This window comes from Lupinus angustifolius, chromosome LG19 (assembly GCF_001865875.1).
Source record: "Lupinus angustifolius cultivar Tanjil chromosome LG19, LupAngTanjil_v1.0, whole genome shotgun sequence".
Classification (NCBI taxonomy): Eukaryota; Viridiplantae; Streptophyta; class Magnoliopsida; order Fabales; family Fabaceae; genus Lupinus; species Lupinus angustifolius.
Genome location: NC_032027.1, coordinates 6,142,445 through 6,163,976, shown reverse-complemented (window position 1 = coordinate 6,163,976; position 21,532 = coordinate 6,142,445). Strand labels below are relative to the sequence as shown.

Genomic DNA, 21,532 nt, shown 5'->3' with positions numbered 1-21,532 from the left:
CCAAATCTCCCACCTGAAACTCTACTTCTCTTCGTTTCTTATCGACTTGGATTTGCATGCAGTGTTGAGCTTTAGCCAAATTTTCCTTGAGTTCTTCAAGGATGCTGTCTCTTTCTTGGAGCAAACTGTCCACAACAGCCACAACAGTGCTCTCATTTCTAAAAGGAATAATTGAATGTGAGTCTCTACCATACAAAGCCTTAAAAGGAGACATATGAGTAGAAGCATTGTAGGAGCAATTAAACCATAACTCAGCCCAAGCCAACCATTTAATCAACTGTTTAGGGTGCTCATTCACAAAACAGTGTAAGTAAGTTTTCAGTGTTCTATTAATAACTTACGTCTGGCCATCAGTTTGTGGGTGATATGCCGAACTGAAATGCAGTTTAGTGCCGGCCAAACAGAATAATTCCTTCCAAACATACTCATAAAAACATGATCATGATCGGAAACAATCGAGATAGGGAAACCATGCAACCGAATAACCTCCTTGACAAATGCTTAAGCCACCTCCTTAGAAGTATACGGATGATGTAATGGGATGAAATGAGCATACTTACTGAGACGATCCACCACCACCAAAACCGTGTCTGCCCCGCTGGATTTCGGTAACCCTCCAATAAAATCCATCGAGACGTCCTCCCAAAACTGGTTAGGAATGGGAAGAGGTTGAATGAGTCAGGCATATATGATTAACATAAATTTTGAACCAATTTCTCTTGAAATGTAAAAATCTTATATACAATATTTTGAAACAGACAACAGTTTCATGAGTTAGTAGCTATTAGTGATACATTTCAAAACATAGCCTTGCATAACAGGTAATCTTATAACTGAACCTCAAGACAAAGCTACTTCTCAGTGCAAGAAGCAGATACAATATACAATGCCCCTGAGAGTATCACACTTCACAAAGCAAGACAAATATAGCAGCAAAAGAGGGGTTCCCTCACTTCTTTCTTCATGAGCAGCATGCTTTTAAGATATCTTGGATGTCTGGGTCATCACCGGCTTCTTTATCCTGCTCATATTACACATAATCATATCAGAAAAATGTGAACAGTAACACAGGCCATGAATATTGTTCTGGTTCATGACTAATTCTAGCTAAGCTATAAAGGAAAATGTTTTATAAAAAATGAACACACACCTTGTGAATGTATGAGATGTTACTTTTACCCGGACCTGCAACTATAATTCCTCCTTGTTGCCTGCCACAATGCGAAGTTCATAATCTCAATGAGAAGTTCAGCCAATCATAAACAGAAAAACATGATCTTGTCCCGTGTCACTGGCTTCAATGGACTGGAGAAAGTGATTCAGAATCAATAGGACACGCATACAAATTTAATTATCTACCATGTGAAGGTATATCCAAGACACATCTAAATTCTAGAAGTAGCTAGACTAGACATATTCTTATCTTCTATCCTAAATCATATATTCCTGGTAAAACAGAACTTCAGGAATTTGGGCTAAAAGGTAAAGATGAAACCATGAATTATCTTTTTTATGGTGGTGTAAACTAGATGAGTCTTGACAACTCATTATAGCCAGATAGTGTAAGACTTCTTGTGAGATAATTTACATACCAGCCTCCTCTTTCGACAGTATCCTTTTCAAATGAAAGCTTCCAATCTTGTCGGTAACCTTCCATGTATAACTGTATTATCTTAAGACCAGCCTGCAATATAACAGCTAAAATTAAGGTAGGAGATCCTCCACACAGTTAACAAAAAATCTCAATTTGTGAACAGGTATCATTCAGGCACTCGTCTTTTATGCACTTTTTATGAATAAAGGAGCTGGACGATTATCGCTTACATTTGGGGTAAATGTGGTTAAAGCTCCCGAAACAAATTTCAATGCCTCATACGAGGTGTGAGCCGGGTCTGCATAGATTTCTACAACAGATAATAAGGTCCTGTCAAAATGTTGACATAAGATGACTAAGTTACTAAAACTTGCACAAGCATTAGGTTAGTTGCGAAGTACCTCCTTTGAATTTTGTTTTCTCAGCAAAGGCTTTAGCCTGTATTAAATATAGGCATTATGCCATTAACAGTGAAATTCCAGCATATTCAGATGATAACAGAAAGCATAAAATCAATACTTGGAACTTGGAAGCAAGCTGAGAAATATATCAAGAAAGATGATCTTCAGCACCCCGACTCAAAAAATACAAAAAACAAAAACTCCAATTGAAGAAGATACGCAATCTCTTGCAATCTTTCCCAGTCAAAATCATATCTTATGAGAGCATGTTCTGAAAACATGAATTTGTATTGGATTAACCATGTTAAGAAGGGGATAACACTACTTGTTCCACATTGTGTGCCGCTCATGTGCCATAGGATGAGGATTGGTCTAAAAATTATAAATTAATTATCCAGCTTTTTAACCAAACAGAATCCTTTGGCATAATCGAGAGTGACACAAATTGTGGGACGAATTATGCTTTCCCGCCAAGAAGATCGTATGCATAACAGAGAACAGCAAAAAAATTAAGCCCAAACCAAAAGTACAAACATTCACTATAATTCTTCTAACATACCTGATCAATGCTCCCAGGTCCAATTATTACAAGTGTGACACCAGATGAATCCATTATATCCTGTTGATATAACATATCCATTTTATTAGAGGAATATCTCTGTGAAGTATAAAACTTTCCATTTTACAACTAAAACTATTACCATGTAATACAGAAGACGAAATAAGATTCATATAGTCTTGGCAAAACTTTCATAGCAAGCTATATATTGAAGAAAATTAGATTCATGGGTTGGCCATCCCCGATGATGCTAAGGCCTAAGGTTTAAAGGAGGATATCTTCATCTAAAAGCAGCAATGTAAAGTACAGCTTACAACAAAAGGAAGCTATACAAACATTCAACATGTGAAAGGGGACAAGCAAGACGGGTCATGTATCTGGACAAACATTTTGAGTTAAGATGCATATCTTGTAAGTACTAAACACTAAAACCAAGGACCGGAATTATCGTCGCGGAAGACTTGAGTGCTAAAAGCAATGTTCAAATTTCTGACAAGAGTCAAATGATTCTAAGGCGAAAGCTTGTGAGAACATATAGCAATTCAAAAAATAACAAGCGAAAGAGAAATAACAGATGATGCATCAACTTTTAGGAAATAGTTCATGTTTGTATAAGATAAGTAGAAAACTTTACCTTCTTGGATGCAAGATAATCAGCCCTTTTGCGGCAAAACACGCACCTTTGATGTAATGAAACACGGGTCACATTTAATTGTTAAACAAAATCAAACAAGAGATAGGAGATGTAACTTAAGAGTAACTGAATTTGTGCATCAAATAGGAGAAAATCACCCGAAATGGCGAGCAAATGCCACAACAGCTTTCCTATCTTTCCACAAGTCAGAAATTGGAATCTCATTTCCTTTCAAGTCAAACACTTTCACCAAATCCAGTGAACTATTGATATCCTCACTCAACTTAGAAGACTCAAGTCCTGCTCACATAAATCCATAGAAACTTCATCCTTATATTTAATATAACCATTCAATTAACACAAGGACTGTTGAAAAAATAAATTAACTTTCCTCTACCAACTTGATTATCTCTAGGAAGCACAATTGCAGATAAGAGATATGATAAAGATACCTTGATATAATAAAGTTGACATATAATAACTGAAAGATATATATAGACAAATATATCCTATAATACATCTTGAAAATAATATATTTTCACTAAAAAATCACTTCTGACACTAGCATACTTGTTTGGTTGGACTTTTGGAAATAACTCAGAAGCCATAAAAAAGCTAAAATTAAGCTTATTTGAAAAACTAGTTTCTCATAAAGTCACATTTGTCAAAATCAGTTCTATAGATTAAATTGTTCTAAGCCTAAGAAAATTGGTCCTTAACTTTCCTCTACTATTTTGATCATCTAATATTCATCATTATATGATGAATTCTATAACTCCAATTATAGTCCAGTCAAAATCTATAAGTGGCAGCATCAAAAAACTTTATTTAAGTTATTTACTTTACAAAGGGAAAAGACAAAAGAGTAAGTAAAAACTTGCCTGCAGAAGAAGCAGCAAAGGTTGTGGTGACATTAAATCTAGTTGGTGAGAGTTTGAGTATATTAAGATTCTTGGAACATATTCTAAGGTTTTGACTTAGTGAGAGGGTGGTGGGTTTTGTAGTAATGCTAAGGTGGTGAAGAGAATTGGAAAAATGGGTTGTAGAAAGAGAGCTTGCCATGGAAAGTGGTTTAACAAAGCAGAACAACAATCTGTGAAGTGAAGCCTTTTTCTACTTTCTCTTATGAGTGTGTTGACAAAATGATAAATGAATTGTGGAACATGTGATGTTGTGAGGTGAGAAACAACAAACGTGGCATATCTCTTGGCATAGAATTCTTTCATTTATTTTATGTGTGCAGGGTTGAGAAAATGATGTAATTTTTTACATTATTATTTTATTATATATTATTTATATTTAATTAATATTAACATCTAAACATAACTAATACAAATAAGTAGTAAATAATTATGTATTTAACCTAAAATTAACATAAAAAACAAATATTACACGTGAATTAGGTATTACATTTACAAAAATAGAAGTTGAGTTTGTTGTCTTTCCCATAATAACGATGGCGGCTATAACCCGCTTCATAAACCGCACCACTTCTTCGTCTTCCTCCGTTTCTTATTTGGCGTGTAAATGCATTACTCACGCGCCTGAGCGCGTAGATAAAAAAGAGAGGAATGTGCAGTGAGTATTATAATAACATGCTCAAGTGGCCTACACTTTCAGCTAAAGCTTCCTGAACAAGCTAAACTAAACTACATCTAACAGAATACCGAACTGTTAGCTTACTAAGGAAGCTAACTGAACAATTTACACTACACAGTCCATTTATCACAACTGGCTTTACAAAATCAGTATACTCTAATAAATAGCCCTCAACCTTCCATTCAACCAATTATTGAAGTGTTGATTGCTTCTTATTTTCCTTTTTTTCATTTTTAAGTGTACAAGTTATTGGTAGTTTTGCTATTCTTAATCTATTTTCAGCTTTTAATACTGTGTAGTTATGGTATTTATGGCATGCTATAATTTTTATTTGTTTATTGGGAGCTGATGAGTTTGAATTGAAAATTACATGTTAATTGTAAAAGGATGCTCCATTGCACCATCTCTGATGTTTTCGTATTTGGAATTTTTTGGTCTCTTACACTTACAGCTATCAGAAATTGTAAATCAAGGTAAATTGGTGTCTGATGAAATTATTATAAGTTTATTGTCAGTGAGACTGGCTGCCGGAGAAGCTAAACGTGAGCCAGGATTTATTCTTGATGGTTTTCCTCGAACAATAAAGCAAGCGGTGAGTATTTTTTAATTACATTGTTGCCCCCATCCCCATATAGCTTCTGTAGGTTCCTTTATTCCCATTTATTGCCTTTCAGTTTTCACCAAAAACTTCATAAATACTTCAAATTTAATTTTGAAATGCTTTCAATTTTTTTGACTATCATCTAATTATATTTTATTTGTTTTACCACATTATAAATTATGATTGCAACTACCTCGTAGGTCAAACACTTTTAATGATGTCACAAAGTATTTTTGGATGATAATGTAAAATAGTTAAAACTGGCAATGGATCAAAATTAAACTCAAATTTTGGAATAACCAAGGTCTCACTCAATGTTCTTTTTTATATCAATTAATATATGTCTGTGTTTCCAGAGACTAACTAACCAAACTAGCAGCTTTGTTTTCTGTCCTCCCTAAACAACTTTATCCTTTTTTATCTGTTAAAGTTGCAACGATTTGGTAACAATGTAACATGTTTACTTTTTTGGAAGCATTTTTTTGTTAATTATCGAGTCATCGGGGATAAGAAAGACAATAAACAACTTTGTGAACAATGTGAAGTATAATTTTTTGATTTGTATTACCTTTTTGTGTGGTCAGGAAATATTGGAAGGGGTAACTGACATTGACTTGGTAGTCAATCTGAAGCCCAAAGAAGAAGTGCTGCTTGAGAAATGCCTTGGCAGGAGAATTTGCAGTCAGTGTGGAGGAAATTTTAATGTTGCCTCCATTAACATGAAGGGTGAGAATGGCTGCCCAGGGACAGTCATGCCTCCATTTCTTCCTCCCGCACATTGCATGTCAAAGCTCATTATTCGTTCAGATGATACTGAAGCAGTGGTCAAAGAAAGGCTTCGAATATATAACGAAATGGTACTTAACCCCGTTAATATTATTGTATCATCATCATCATCATCAGTAGTGGACTTAAGAAAGCAATTTGGCTACTAGAGTTAGAAGTTGTGTATATGATATCTTAGTTATGGGGGCCTTGTGATAGTTTTGATAAAGTTGTGGTTCTACTCTCCATTAAAGTTGATATCTTTTTTTTGTTTTTTACCCCTGCCATCTATAATTGTTTTAAAACCTGTTTTCTTCCATGATTCCAGAGTCAGCCTGTGGAGGAATTTTATCGTAGTAGAGGAAAACTTTTGGAGTTCGACTTGCCAGGAGGAATCCCAGAAACTTGGCCAAAGTTACTTCATGCTCTTAATCTTGATGATTATGAAGAGAAGCAGTCTGCTGCAGCATAAGATGTAATAGTGTACCATAAAAAATGAGTCTTTTATTCTTTGCGTTCATGCATATATTGCATGCTTGGTAATTTTGCAGGAAAGAGAGCCAAAGAAGTTGGAATTCTCTATTAGTATTTTTTGGGATAACAAATAATGGTATCAGGTAGTGTCATTCTGATAGGTACCAGAATATAATTAAGAGAATGAAACAACAATTAGAAAAGAGAAACTGTAATGGTAGTATATAAGCTTCGCTACAAGATTATAGTCTGCAAAAGTACAATGGTATTTGCCTAGCAGAAGTGCAGAAGAGAAAAAATATAAGTAATATGGGAAATATTCCCTTGATTCCTTATCCAAATGATTGCCTACTCATTCCCCTTGCCTCACTCTCCTCATATTCACCCCTCACTGATTTCGGGATCTGATCTCCCATTCTCTATCTGCCACGTGTCCAATTGGTTAGGGGCATTTGCAACCAACTCTTTGGCTCTTGTTCCCACTTTACCCTGAGCATCTTTTCTTTTTCTCTGATAAACCTTCTTAATTGGGGCTCCATCAATACCCGTCCCAACGAGCAACACCTTGTCCTCAAGGTGGAAAGCATGGAAAGTTGACCATAATAACTCGAAATCCTCCCAAGTATTATCATGTGCAGGGAGTTCAGCCCATTTAATTAAGACTTCAGTTTTTCCATTCAACAACTTGCGACCTGCCAACACTTGTTCAGGCACAACCAGTAATTCCCAATCCTCCGTCAAACTTGCTGGAAACTGTTGACAAGGGACACTAGAGGAAGGTGCTATTTTGAGTTGAGACACGTGGAAAATGGGGTGCACCCGTGAGTAAGCCGGCAGCTGCAATCTATAGGCTACATTGCCTATTTTTTCTAGCACTGTAAAATGGCCATAAAAATGGGGACTTAACTTCTCATTGAGCCTGAGTTAATGAACGAAGTTTGTAAGGTTGAGCCTTTAGAAACACCAAATCTCCCACCTGAAACTCTACTTCTCTTCGTTTCTTATCGACTTGGATTTGCATGCAGTGTTGAGCTTTAGCCAAATTTTCCTTGAGTTCTTCAAGGATGCTGTCTCTTTCTTGGAGCAAACTGTCCACAACAGCCACAACAGTGCTCTCATTTCTAAAAGGAATAATTGAATGTGAGTCTCTACCATACAAAGCCTTAAAAGGAGACATATGAGTAGAAGCATTGTAGGAGCAATTAAACCATAACTCAGCCCAAGCCAACCATTTAATCAACTGTTTAGGGTGCTCATTCACAAAACAGTGTAAGTAAGTTTTCAGTGTTCTATTAATAACTTACGTCTGGCCATCAGTTTGTGGGTGATATGCCGAACTGAAATGCAGTTTAGTGCCGGCCAAACAGAATAATTCCTTCCAAACATACTCATAAAAACATGATCATGATCGGAAACAATCGAGATAGGGAAACCATGCAACCGAATAACCTCCTTGACAAATGCTTAAGCCACCTCCTTAGAAGTATACGGATGATGTAATGGGATGAAATGAGCATACTTACTGAGACGATCCACCACCACCAAAACCGTGTCTGCCCCGCTGGATTTCGGTAACCCTCCAATAAAATCCATCGAGACGTCCTCCCAAAACTGGTTAGGAATGGGAAGAGGTTGAATGAGTCCCGCTGGTCCTAATGCTAGATATTTGTTGTGTTGACAGGTGACACAATCTGCCACAAACCTCTCTATGTCCCGACGCATGCCTGTCCAATGAAAAACCATAGCCAACCGCTTATACGTCCTTGTCACCCCTGAATGTCACCCCATGGGGAAGCATGAAACTCGGTCAGCAGAAGCGGAATACGATATGATTTGCTAGGTAACACTAGTCGCCCTTTGTACCATAAACATCATTTTGCTACCGAATACATCAGATGAGATTTGGGGTCCTGAATCACCTCTTGCATAATCTGCTCCAGGTGTGAGTCTTGCAAACATTCGTCGGCCAACTCCATCAAGTCCATGTTAGTCACCATTGAAATCGACTTGCAATCCATCAGCCACCCTATTTTCTGATCTTGGTTTGTCTTGAATTTCATAGTCATAACCCAACAGCTTGGTGACCCATTTTAGTTGATCTCCTCCCAATACCCGTTGATCCAGCAAAAATTTCAAACTTTTCTGGTCGGTGCGGATAATGAAGTGGTGCCCCAACAAGTATTGTCGCCATTTTTGGACTGCGAACACTATCGCCATCAGTTCTTATTCATACACTGATTTTAATCTTGCCCTTTCCGATAAGGCTTGGCTAACAAATGCAAGGGGCCATCCCTGCTGCATAAGGACAACACCGATTCCATACCCCGAAGCATCCGATTCAATCTCAAACGGAATATCGAAATCAGGCAAGGCTAGAGTGGGCAAGTTTACCATCGATGCCTTCAGTTCCTCGAACGCCGCCTTAGCTTATGGTGACCATTAGAACTTGTTTTTCTTCAGAAGTTGTGTCAACGGCCGAACAATCATTCCATAATGTTTTACAAACCGCTGGTAATACCCCGTGAGACCTAAGAATCCTTGCAACCCGTAAATGTCTTTAGGAGATGGCCATTGAGACATTGCTGAAATTTTGTCCGGGTTAGCTTGGATCCCCTTACCAGAAATGAGATGCCCAAAATACTCCAACTGTTTTGCCCCAAGATAACATTTTTTGAAATTAACCCATAATACATGATCACGGAGAATTTGAAAAACAACCCGCAAATGCTCACAATGTGATCCCATGTCCCGGCTATAGACAAGGATATCATCAAAAAATACTAACACAAATTTCCGCAAGTATGGCTTGAACACATCATTCATCAGTGCTTGAAACGTAGAAGGAGCATTAGTAAGCCTAAACGACATTACCACATACTCATAATGCCCTTCATGAGTGTGAAAAGCGGTTTTTGGTATGTCACCCTCCTTCATGCGAATCTGATAGTACCTCGCCTTCAAATCCAGCTTAGAAAAAAGTGTAGCCCCTCCCAATTCATCCAACAATTCTTCAATTATGGGGATTGGAAACTTGTTGGGTAGAGTAATCTTATTAAGAGCTCTATAATCAACGCAGAACCATCAGCCCCATCTTTTTTTCTCACTAGAATCAAAGGACTTGAAAAAGGACTCACTTGGTCTAATCATTCCTGCCTCCAACATTTCTCTCACAAACTTCTCAATCTCTTCCTTGTAGCTATGGGGATGTCTGTATGAGCGAATATGTGGGATTTCGGCTCCTTCCTTTAACACAATAGCGTGGTCATACATTCTGGTCGGTGGCAGTCCCTTGTGCTCTTGAAAAATATCCTCGAATTCTTTAATAATGGGCTAGATGCTAGTTGGATTTGTTTCTGCCGGAGCGCACAACACATTCATCATGCTGAACTCAACATAGAAAGCTTCTGCTTCATTCCGCATCTCCTTCATAACTGCCTTCAATGATGCCACGGTTCTCGATAATTCTGGATCACCCCTTACTTCGATTATTTTCCCATTCTCTTGAATATCCAGCAAGTACCTTCTCAAATCAGCACTGAACTTTCCCAAACTCTTCAACCATTCAAACTCCAGAATGACATCCACTCCTACCAACTCGAAGAGATAAAAATCTTGGATGACCTTCAAAGTGGGGAGTTGTAATTCCACACCTCTACAAACTCCTTGGCTTCCGAGACGCTGCCCATTTTCCACCTCTACAAAATACCCCTGTGTGCCTTCGGTGGGCATCTTTAACTCCTCCACGACCGCCGGTGCTAGGAAGTTGTGGGAGGCTCCCGAGTCCACCATAACAATGACTTTTCTGCCCTTCAGAGTACCCCAGAGTTTGAGGGAGTTCTTTGATGTCATGCCGACAATGCTACTTACATTCAACTGCAAATTAAACTCCTCTTGTTTTGATTCCTCCGGATCCTCATTCTTTTCTTGCTCCTCTTCTTCTTGGCCCAACAAGATAACATGGAGTTGCTTGTTGCTACGGACATGGCCTGGGAAATACCTTTCATCACATTTGAAAGAAAGGTTGCGCCTCCTCTTCTCAATCTCCTCTTCCTTTGTTTTCCCCTCTTGTTCACAGATGAATTTTCTCCTTCACTGAAACCTCCTCCCCTCTTTGGCATTCCATTTTCGGTTCTGCCTATGTGGGTTTGAAAACCTTCTTTTGGCCCAAAATGTATGTTGCTGCCCTGACCTGATTGGGAAGGTTCCTGGGCCCTGACCCAATGCCCCATTAAAGTGGTGCGGTTAAACCCGGTTCCACCTCGGGTTAAATACCCAGAAGTCCGGCCCAAAACTCTATTCCTCTCCTCTACCTTTGGAGCCGTCTCCATCAATTCATGGAGGTCATCTGAGCTCATCAATCTAACCTCATCTTTAATATCCTCCTTCAACCCATTCATAAATTTTTCATCCGCAAATTGCAACGGAGCTGAACGGAGTTCAAATTGCTCCATAAATTCCATGACAGTTCCTCTTTGTCTCAACCCCATCAAGGCTTCATAGGGATTATCCAACGCGGCGGTCTAAAAACGGCTCATCAACGCTTGCCGGAACATCGACCACCTCACCGCCACCACCATTCGTGACTCCCACCATTGATACCAATTTAAAGCCTTCCCTTCCAAACACACCACTGCCGTATCAACCTTCTCGTCCTCGGGAATACAGTTGACTTCGAAATATCGTTCCACCTGATAAACCCACCTGTGAGGATCTTCACCAGTGAAATAAGGTACTTCTACTCTTGTCACTCTTTCATCTCTCCTCGTTTCTTCGTCACCCCGTAAGCCTCCTCTCCGATACCTATCTTCTCGGTTGTTGTTTTCTCCTATTCCATCTCTTCCCAATTCTCTAATTTCACCCACTGCTTCCTCCAACCTATCAGTAATTGCTTTCATCAGAGTCTCCATTTGTAACCGGAAAGCTTCTTGCAATGAGGATTGCATTCCCTCCAACCTCCTTTCCATATTATCTAGTCTATTGTCCATTCTTGTTGATACCATCCAGATGCTCCCAAGATCGGGAGCTCTGATACCAATTTGATAGGTACCAGAATAGAATTAAGAGAATGAAACAACAATTAGAAAAGGGAAACTGTAATGGTAGTATATAAGCTTCGTTACAAGATTACAGTTTGCAAAAGTACAATGGTATTTGCCTAGCATAAGTGCAGAAGAGAAAAAATACAAGTAATATGGGAAATATTCCCTTGATTCCAGAGACAGTGCCCATTGTCCTTTCTTTATCCAAATGATTGCCTACTCATTCCCCTTGCCTCACTCTCCTCATATTCACCCCTCACTGATTTTGGGATCTGATCTCTCATTCTCTATCTGCCACGTGTCCAGTTGGTTAGGGGCATTTGCAACCAACTCTTTATCTCTTGTTCCCACTTTACCCTGAGCATCTTTTCTTTTTCTCTGATAAACCTTCTTAATTGGGGGCCTATCTTCTGATAATACTTTTGCCCTGTTGGGATTTTCATTTTATTTATTTATTTGGTTATTTATAGCAGGGGCTTTGGTTCTTTATAATTTCGCAACAATTAGTCCCTGACAGAATTGCTGCATAGATAATTTGTTATAAAAAAACTTCAATAAGATTGTGCATATTTATTATGTTGTAACTGAAATTTGAATGAACTTATGTTTGTATTATTAGTTGGCTATGGGATTTAAGGAAGGCTTTTACAGGAGCAGCTTCCTGGAAAACCTGATTGATGATGCCTTATGCTGCTTAACGAGAGTTCGGGTTCTCTCCGGTAGTGGAGAGGCCAGTACTTTTGCAGAATGGCAACATGTGGTATTCAAATCATTCAATGGCTAGCTAGCATTTTTTTACCATTGCAGCTGGCCGAGCTGGTTAGCTTTAGTATTTGCTAGCCAGTAAGTTTACACAGCTGCTAAAGTAAAAACTTGGACAGGGCACAGTACCGCCTCTTGACTGCTTAAGTTATCTTGGTCCAGGATGTATTGTGCCTTACATTTTTTCTCTCTTCTGAGTCACCTTATACCGAGTCCAGGACTGAACCACACTATTTAAATTTGGTTTGATGTTTTAAAATTTAACCAGTTGGTTAAGTAAAACAGTTCATAAACCAGTTCAAAACCAGTCCAGGTTCAAATTTTAAACTGATTTAAGTTCAGATCCGGTTTGAAAACCAATTTTAAAGTGGTTTTTAGTTTAGTTTTGCAATTGTTTTTTTCTGATGGAATTGCTGCATAGCTAATTGGTTAGCAGTAAGCTTCAATAGTATTGGGGCATAACTATTGTGCTGTAAATGAAATTTGATTGAACTGGTGTTATTTTATTATCACATCCTTGGGATTTAAGGAGGGCTTTTACTGGGGTAACTTCAAGTAAACGTAAGTGATGATGTCTTGTGCTGCTTAACTATGCTTTCTGATTTCACAGTCCTCACCAATGACTTATTTTTACATTGACTGATTATGCTTTGTTCTGAAATTTTATACCTTTGTTGCTTCAATATGAGTATTGTTTATAAGATTTTTTCTATTGTTAGAGCTGTGTAGATTTTCACATATATGATGTTCAGTTGAAAATTTGAATTATAATTTTCCCATTGCAGCTGGCCGGGCTGGTTGGCTTAAGTAATTGCTAACCAGTAAGTTTACACAGCTGCTAAAGTAAATATTCAGACAGGGCAGTACCAGCTCTTGACCACGAAAGTTTTCGTGGTGCAAGATAGATTGTGCCCGATATTTAATCTTCTTAGCCACCTTCGTGTTCTGCTGAGTCCCTTTTCATGGTATTCTTTTTTGCCCAACTCTTATAAAATAGCCATGGCTTGTGCTTTATGATCCATGGTTGAAATTCTCTAGAGTAGGACTTATTGTCAGAATAATTTATGTTTATTTGTTTTGGTGATAAACATGATGGTTTGACATCTATTGTAATTGAATAAGAATGGTCCAACAAAAGTTACTTGCATAATCCTTTTTAAAATGTTGAAATTTATTCACATAATATGTAAATATACTATGCTTGGACTACAATTTGTTCATTTGATTAGTTTAGCTTAATAGATTGGCTGTTATTATATCTTCTAATTGGGGGTGTTTTGAAGCTGTAGATTTAAAGGAATATCTTTTTCATGTTTGGTCAATGTTCAACTATCTCCTTGTTTGGTTTAAGGATTGAATTTTCTTGTGTGTGGCCTTAGGTAGAATCAATGGCTAGTGGTTTAGTACTTTAGTCTTTTCTTTGTAGGGCAGTGTGACCCTTGAATTCACTAAATAAAATTCTGTATTAAATTTCTGTGGATTGTACTTGTCAGAAATGACATTTTCCCTGAGTGCTTGTCATATTTCATTGGTTCCTTGTTCTTTTTTGCATATGGGTGCTTCTTTTTATTTATAAACCTTCCCCATTTCTGGGATTAGGAAGATCAAAATTTGTACTCTCCAGATATGATGGCTGTAGCGTTAGATAGGAAAAGGTGGTGACAGCATGTTTTAACACATAATTTACTATCAATTGTGAGTTAAATTACTCTTTTTAAATGTGTCTAATTTTCAGGATACTTTATTCTCCTAATGTTTGAGGACTGATTTAGTTTTTCTATCTTTTTAGGAATCAAATTGGTATTACAGGGAAATTTATAAGGATATTGTGTTTGTTCACTCTTTTTTAGCCTTTCCCGATACTGATAAAACCACAGGTCCACCACATTAGAGCGTAAACCACAACTTATAAAACCATTAGATTGTGCCTTCATCTAGCTAAATAATTAATTGCCATGAAATCCTAATTAGTACGAAATATCAATTTTATGCTAACTATGATGACAAGTACCACATGCTTTCCTATTATTTGTAATGTGTAATCTACATATTATAAATATTAAATATGTAATTTGTATTAAATATAATACTTTATGGAATAAAGACTAAGTTGGTTTTGTTGAGTTTTCAAATTGAGCCTTGAGTGTTTCAAACTTGTATATTGCAATTGTAAATCAGGAGGATAAAAGAAATAATAACACATAACAAAAATGTCTACTTTATCATGAAAGCTTGAAAGCTATGGCAAAAAAAAGAATTAAAAATTATGCTTATATGATAAAACCATCATATTTTTATTTTATTTTATATAACTTAGTAAGGAAGGATACTTATGATGGACAAGGGGCCAAAAAAATCATTAAAGGAGTATAATGTTTCATATCATATTGTTAGAATATTACTTGAAGGTGTTTTTGAGTCTACAATCGTAGCACATCCAATATCAGATAAAAGATAATGTAAGAAAAGTACTAATATATGCAATGGTTGGTTAAATAATTCTATGTAAGAAAAGTTTAAGAAAATATAAGAAAAGTACCAATGATTACAATAGTACCCTTGGAAGAATAAAAAACTCAAAACAATGAGTTTATTTTTTTTATTTATCACACCACTAATCACACACTTTTGTTTGCAGAGTATGAAAGGGAAAATGAAGAAGTATATATGAATCCAATAATACCAAAGAATAAGAATGAATGTGAAAATGGAAAGTAAAACATATATGATACCTTACATTAGAACTTTAACATTTGGGTTTATGGGAGATGATAAAACTACACCTAACAATGATGGTGAGAAGAAAATGTTGGAAAAAATGAGAAAGTAATGTGGGATTGGATAATAGAGAAGCAATAATTTAGAAGTTTAACATTTGAGTTTATGAGATAGCGTGGAAATTATTTGGTAGACTAAATGCAAGTTTAGAATACTCTTAATAGTCAATTGCATTATTGGATAATATAACTTAGATGTTTGAGTTTTGCACTTTAAAATTGAATGAAAAGAGAGAATATGGAGGTTACTTTAATAATGATAGAGCAAAGGAAAATTATTTATAATTTGTATAGTAAATGACAAAATTGGAATATATAAATTATGTCGGTTCAATCACATATTTGCTCCTTAATTATATTATGACTTCATATATTAATATAGATAAAGGTTGTTAACAATTTAATATTATTTTTACTTAATAATTAGAAAGAAAGATAGTTAATGATTGTAACATTCAAAAGACATAAAATTGAAAGAGTTTTTATCAACTTTTTCCTATATTTATAATGCTCATTCTCTTATTAGAATCTTTCACTTTACATGTGCTAATGAATTAACAATATAAACTAGTGTGACTCCTCCATTAAGCGTCTTGATAATATACATTGTTCTACACATTTGAATATTGTAAACACCTAATTTTGACAGCGGTTATTTGATTTTAAAAAAAAAATTGAATTTGATGAATAAATTTTAATTGAGTGGGAAAATTTGAAAAGGAGCTAGGCCCCTTTGGGCCAACAAAATTAGGGTGTCCAACCCTAATCTCACCCCTTATAAAGCTTAAAATTAGCAACTAAAGGCAATGAGTAAAAAAAATAAAAAATAAAAAGAGAAAAAGGCGGTAGCCGTGAGAAGCAGGAAAAGTTGAGAAGGAGAGGCAGCAAACTCAGTTGGTTTGTTCTTCCATAAACTCATAAGGTTTCCTTCTACTCTTTTCTTCTCCTTTAACTTCAATAAAATCAATGACACGAGGCTATATTTTTAAATGATATCGTGATGAGATGAGAGTGTTTTGGTTTCTATTCTATTTTGGTGTTTAAGAGGGTGAACTGAAACTCACCCAGAATCATTGTCGTATGGTTGCCACTACGCCGACAACTCACAAAACAGAACTAAACGACGACCACGGAGGATCGCGCATCTCAGGCGACGTCGCCGGCTAGATAGCGTTGTCCAAGGTCGTTTCCGCCAGCCATGGGGGGCTAGAACATGTGCCAAACCGTCACCCTTGGTGTGATCTGGTGGCCATGTTGCCACGATCGGTGGCCAAGTTGCCACCGCCGCCGTCGATTGTGGTTCCAGCAGTCCAGGTGGTGGCTGGATGAGTTTTCATCTAAAACCCTAATTCCTAAATTAAATCCACCCAAAACCCCCCAAATTAATTTAGTCCTAAACCCAAATTAATTTAGACCTAAATCCCCAGTTTAATTTAATCTAAAACCTCAAGTTAATTTAACCATAAACCTCCAAATCAATTTCACCCTAAGTTCCCTACATCAATTTCAAAACTCTAACCCTTATTGTGTTTATTACGTTTCTTTTCTGAAGTTGCTGTTTTATTTTTTATTATTATTGCATTTTGTTTTTATTTATTTATTTTTATTCTGTTTTTTATTTATATTTATTTATTATATGTCTTTTTTTATTATTCTCTTTTATAAATAAATAACATGTTTATATATATGAAAATTATAACTACATATATAATTGGAACCAATATATGTAGTTATAATTTTCTTGCATACTTTCTGTTTGAGAAATGGTCACCAAGAGGGTTAGCATGAAATTACAGAATTAGTGATTCACATGATTCATATTCATCTGAATGCATTGAATTTTGAGAGAAAAAATACAACATTTTTTTAGTTGCTTAAATTTGATGATATATTATAGTAGATTAGTAGCTGACCCATTCTAAATGGGCCATTTAGATTGATGGTTTTTTCTCTCCTCATTGTTACTTCACAATGCCTTAAGTTGATAAAATATGTTATATGATTGAGGCCTGCAGAATGAAGCTTCCACTTGCTTGTTGATGATGGGGTTGAATAAATTTGCATATCAGTTTGTTTGTCTCACAGCATGAATTGCATAGGTGTCTCGGAGTCATAGGCGATGTTCTCGGATTTGTGGATGGCTTCTAGTAACTTTGATGTCGTTGTTGTGAAAAGTGAATTTTATTGTAGAGAACATCAAAATCAAACACTAGTGGCTTCTGGTTCTTGAGTTCATATAGTTAGAGGAGGTAGACCAAGATGGAATCTGTAGCTAATGGCACCGCTTCTTACATGGCTTTACAGATGTACTCGCTGTATCCTCATTTAATCCAATTATGGTTTTTTTTGTTTCCTTAATCAGAAACGCTCGTTGATGACCACTCCTGACGATATTGTCCTGAAACCATCTACCGAATCACTGTCAATTCCAAAATCTGTTTACTTGTCTTGCTTTTTAGATATTCCATGTCCATGATCATTCGAAGGCAAGTTCGATGTATATGTAGTCGTGTAAGTCCTCTTGTACGATCTACACTTTTCTCCAGTCTCAGTACAGAGTTATCAAGCAACAACTACATCAGCTGGATGTGTAAGCAACACCATTACAAAGAAGCACTTGATTTCTATCTAAAGAATCCAAGTATCCAATTAGAACCAAGCACATATACGAATTTAGTCTTGGCCTGCACCAACTTTAGATCCCTTGAATACAGCAGGAAAATCCATGATCGCATTTTAAAATCCAGCTATCAACCAGACATTGTTCTCCAAAATCATGTTCTTAATATGTATGGAAAATGTGGTTCTTTGAAGGATGCTAGAAAAGTTTTTGATGCAATGCAGCTACAAAATGTGATCTCTTGGACCTTAGTGATTTCTGGATACTCACAGAATGGTCAAGAGAATGATGCCATCATCATGTATATTCAAATGCTGCGATCAGGTCATTTCCCAGACCAGATAACCTTTGGAAGTATAATTAAGGCTTGCTCCATTTCGGGTGATATAAATTTAGGGATGCAACTGCATGCCCATGTCATGAAAACAGGATTTGGTCATCACATAGTTGCACAAAATGCTCTTATTTCAATGTATACAAAGTTTGGACAAATTTCTCAGGCATCAGATGTGTTTACTACAATTGCTACAAAGGATTTAGTTTCTTGGGGTTCCATGATTACTGGGTTTACCCAACTTGGGTATGGGATAAAAGCTGTATATCTTTTCAGAGATATGCTCACTCAGGGTGTTTATCAGCCTAATGAATTTATATTTGGCAGTGTTTTCAGTGCTTGTAGTAGCTTTGTAGAACCAGAATTTGGAAGGCAAATACATGGAGTGTCTACTAAATTTGGTCTAGGGAGGAATATTTTTGTTGGATGCTCCCTTTGTGACATGTATGCAAAATTTGGACTCTTGCCTTCAGCAAAAGTAGCATTTCATCAGATTGAAAACCCTGATTTAGTGTCATGGAATGCAATTATTGCAGCATTTGCTGACAGTGGTGACGCCAACGAAGCCATATCTTTTTTCCGTCAGATGATACATATGAGATTGATTCCAGACAACATTACCCTTCTCTCCTTACTTTGCGCTTGTGGGAGCCCCGTCGCACTCAACCAAGGGATGCAAATTCATTCTTACATTACCAAAATAGGATTTGATAAGGATGCAGCTGTCAGCAACTCTTTGTTAACCATGTACACAAAGTGCTCAAATCTACCCGATGCCTTTAATGTTTTCAAAGATGTAAGTGAGAATGCCAATATAGTTTCTTGGAATGCAATTCTTTCAGCATGCTTGCAGCACAAACAAGCAGAGGAGGCTTTTAGATTATTTAAATTAATGCTTCGTTCTGATTATAAGCCTGACAGTATCACCATAACTAACTTATTAGGAACTGGTGCAGAATTAGCATGTCTAGAAGTTGGGAATCAAGTCCATTGCTATTGTGTTAAAAGTGGACTTGTGCTTGATGTTTCTGTAAGAAATGGATTGATTGACATGTATGCTAAGTGTGGATCACTTAAACATGCTCAAGATGTTTTCAATTCGACCCAGAACCCAGATATTGTCTCATGGAGTAGTTTAATTGTTGGATATGCTCAGTTTGGACTTGGACATGAAGCTCTTAATCTCTTTAGAATGATGAGGAAGCTTGGTGTTCAGCCTAATGAGGTCACATATCTGGGGGTTCTAAGTGCATGCACTCATGTTGGATTGGTGGAGGAAGGTCTGCAATTATTTACATCGATGGAATTGGAACAAGGGATTACACCAACAAGAGAGCACTTCTCTTGCATGGTTGATTTGCTTGCTCGTGCCGGATGCTTGTATGAGGCAGAGGCTTTTATTAAGAAAACAAGATTTGATCCTGATATTACTACATGGAAAACTCTCCTTGCTTCTTGTAAAATTCATGGTAATGTTGACATTGCGAAGCGTGCTGCAGAAAATATACTAAAACTCGATCCTTCCAATTCTTCTGTGCTAGTGCTACTTTGTAATATACATGCTTCTGCTGGAAATTGGGAAGAAGTTGCCAAATTAAGGAGCTTGATGAAACAAATGAGTTTGCAAAAGGTTCCTGGTCAGAGTTGGATAGAAGTTAAGGATAAGATCCATGTTTTCTTCTCAGAAGATACTTCACATCCACAAAGGGGTACAATCTACACAATGCTTGAAGAATTATGGTTGCTGATGCTTGATGATGGTTATGATCCTTGCCACTTGTTAGACATTAACATTTAGTGGGGCTCATATTGCAATGTGTATTTGAAGCCAAGCCCAATTGGTCCCGATTATGTTGCATTTACCTCAGCGCAGGAAAATGTGGATGCAATTGCAGTTGTAGAGATTGCCTAAACCACAATATTGTAGCCGCAATTTTGATTGTAGACCGCAAGTAGATTCTTCTTAAACTAAACTATTCAAATATTCAACATATATTAAGTTCTCCCACCTTACAGAAAAGTATTATCTTTCAGAAATACTTTTAAGTGACTGAACTAGACTCATATTAATTATTAAGTGGACTTAACACAAACCAAATGACCAATGGAAAGATTAAAAGATTGGTTAAAAAGAAAGGTAAAAGTCCAACAAATTATAAATTGTAAAAACTAGCCTGGGATTAAACCAATGGTGGATACTATGACTTAATAGTTTGCATATAAGCTTCATACAAAAAAGTATGTCTGCACTCTACAGCTTACTGATATTCAGAAATGGCCTTCATTATAAGTTAATAGTAAGTGTTTCAACTTTTTGATCAACTCATCAATGAAATTTATTTTGATATTACCACTTATACTGCTTAGTACTTCATATCATAGGGAAGCTTAGACTAACATAAAAACCATCAAAGGGAATGACATAACGACTAAAAACAGGAAAAATGTTAGTTAAGGTTATCATATACACGGACCTAGGAAACCATTTCACATCCAGTATGCAATTGATTAATAATGAACAAACTGAGTATAGTTCTATCAAATTATTTATGATCAGAAAACTACAGTATAGACTGCTTAGTACTCGATGATCTTATATCATAGACTTTTAATTGAATTCAGATGTAACTTTAAATTAAAAAAACAAAGAAGGATACTTTAAATGTAGGTAAAAATAAAATCACTCTCTTAAACATTCTATTGTGAATTATTGTTAATTTGAATTAATATATTATTGATATAATTATGTATATTCTTTTGCATTTTATTGTTGCAAAATTTAGTTTCACCCCTAACTGATGGTCAAGATCCACTATTTGGGCACAGTAACATTGGAACATGAAATTTGGACTTAGAAGACCAAAATGATTAGAACATTGAATAGTCGAAATTTGTAAATCTTATCCATCCTGTATTGCCTTCAATGGTTGATTACCAATGTTATATACATTTTCCAAGGCTAATTTAATAATATTCATGGATTTCCTGTATTTGTCAATGCTATATTAATTTCTGTTTTAATTTCCTATCAATGTGAAATCAATCCATGAAAGTTAGTAGACAAATTCAAATGGGACTTGACTTCAGATAACTTGAAAAAGTCTTTCTTTCTTAGTGATTATTAAAACGTGAATATAATAAGTGTAAATACTCACTTTAATCCTTAAAAAAATTGTATGTACTAATTTAATCTCAAATTTTTTAATTAGTATTTAGTGATTACAAATGTAAGTTAAAATAGTTCCTATGTGTATCATAAAATATTCTAAAAATAATTAATTTGACTCACGTTTGATATTTGTAGGAACTATTTTGTATTTTTCAAATTCCGAGAGGCCAAATTGATACATTTTAAAATTTTGAGGAACCAAAA

General features: G+C 36.2%; 3 protein-coding genes and 1 long non-coding RNA gene across 5 annotated transcripts in view; 2 read left to right on the top strand and 2 right to left on the bottom strand.

Annotated features, from left to right (window-relative positions):
* LOC109333623 (thioredoxin-like protein AAED1, chloroplastic) lies at positions 802-4,321 on the bottom strand. Its single transcript, XM_019569146.1, has 9 exons — positions 4,070-4,321; positions 3,347-3,488; positions 3,189-3,234; positions 2,555-2,614; positions 1,996-2,032; positions 1,825-1,904; positions 1,593-1,684; positions 1,151-1,211; positions 802-1,021 (listed from the first exon to the last, which is right to left on the bottom strand). The coding sequence occupies exons 1-9, from the start codon at positions 4,248-4,250 to the stop codon at positions 962-964; spliced, it is 759 nt and encodes a 252-aa protein (XP_019424691.1). The 5' UTR covers positions 4,251-4,321; the 3' UTR covers positions 802-961.
* Positions 5,143-20,842, top strand: LOC109334500 (adenylate kinase 1, chloroplastic-like). The gene is made up of 4 exons (XM_019570315.1): positions 5,143-5,379; positions 5,973-6,245; positions 6,482-6,636; positions 20,828-20,842. The coding sequence occupies exons 1-3, from the start codon at positions 5,158-5,160 to the stop codon at positions 6,623-6,625; spliced, it is 639 nt and encodes a 212-aa protein (XP_019425860.1). The 5' UTR covers positions 5,143-5,157; the 3' UTR covers positions 6,626-6,636; positions 20,828-20,842.
* LOC109334502 lies at positions 12,127-13,881 on the bottom strand. The gene is made up of 2 exons (XR_002106108.1): positions 12,990-13,881; positions 12,127-12,336 (listed from the first exon to the last, which is right to left on the bottom strand). It is a non-coding gene; the product is annotated as an uncharacterized LOC109334502 (long non-coding RNA).
* Positions 16,031-21,532, top strand: part of LOC109334498 (pentatricopeptide repeat-containing protein At3g53360, mitochondrial-like) — a 22,924-nt gene continuing 17,422 nt past the window's right edge. Inside the window, exons 1-2 of one of the 2 annotated variants that reach the window (XM_019570313.1) lie at positions 16,031-16,127; positions 17,221-20,240. In XM_019570313.1, coding sequence (XP_019425858.1) covers positions 17,672-19,957 — 2,286 coding nt within the window. In that variant the 5' untranslated portion in view covers positions 16,031-16,127; positions 17,221-17,671 and the 3' untranslated portion in view covers positions 19,958-20,240. Of the gene's footprint in view, positions 16,128-16,918; positions 20,241-21,532 lie in introns of those variants that run through there. The other variant, XR_002106107.1, reaches the window with a different exon arrangement.

Excerpts from the sequence above, each read along its gene's own strand:
- LOC109333623 (XM_019569146.1), bottom strand. The coding sequence starts at position 4,250 with ATGGCAAGCTCTCTTTCTACAACCCATTTTTCCAATTCTCTTCACCAC. Across the intron at positions 2,033-2,554 it reads GACCTGGGAGCATTGATCAG|GCTAAAGCCTTTGCTGAGAA; the intron begins GTATGTTAGAAG and ends TATTTAATACAG. Across the intron at positions 1,685-1,824 it reads TAACCACATTTACCCCAAAT|GCTGGTCTTAAGATAATACA; the intron begins GTAAGCGATAAT and ends GTTATATTGCAG.
- LOC109334500 (XM_019570315.1), top strand. The coding sequence starts at position 5,158 with ATGTTAATTGTAAAAGGATGCTCCATTGCACCATCTCTGATGTTTTCG. Across the intron at positions 5,380-5,972 it reads CTCGAACAATAAAGCAAGCG|GAAATATTGGAAGGGGTAAC; the intron begins GTGAGTATTTTT and ends TTGTGTGGTCAG. Across the intron at positions 6,246-6,481 it reads TTCGAATATATAACGAAATG|AGTCAGCCTGTGGAGGAATT; the intron begins GTACTTAACCCC and ends CCATGATTCCAG.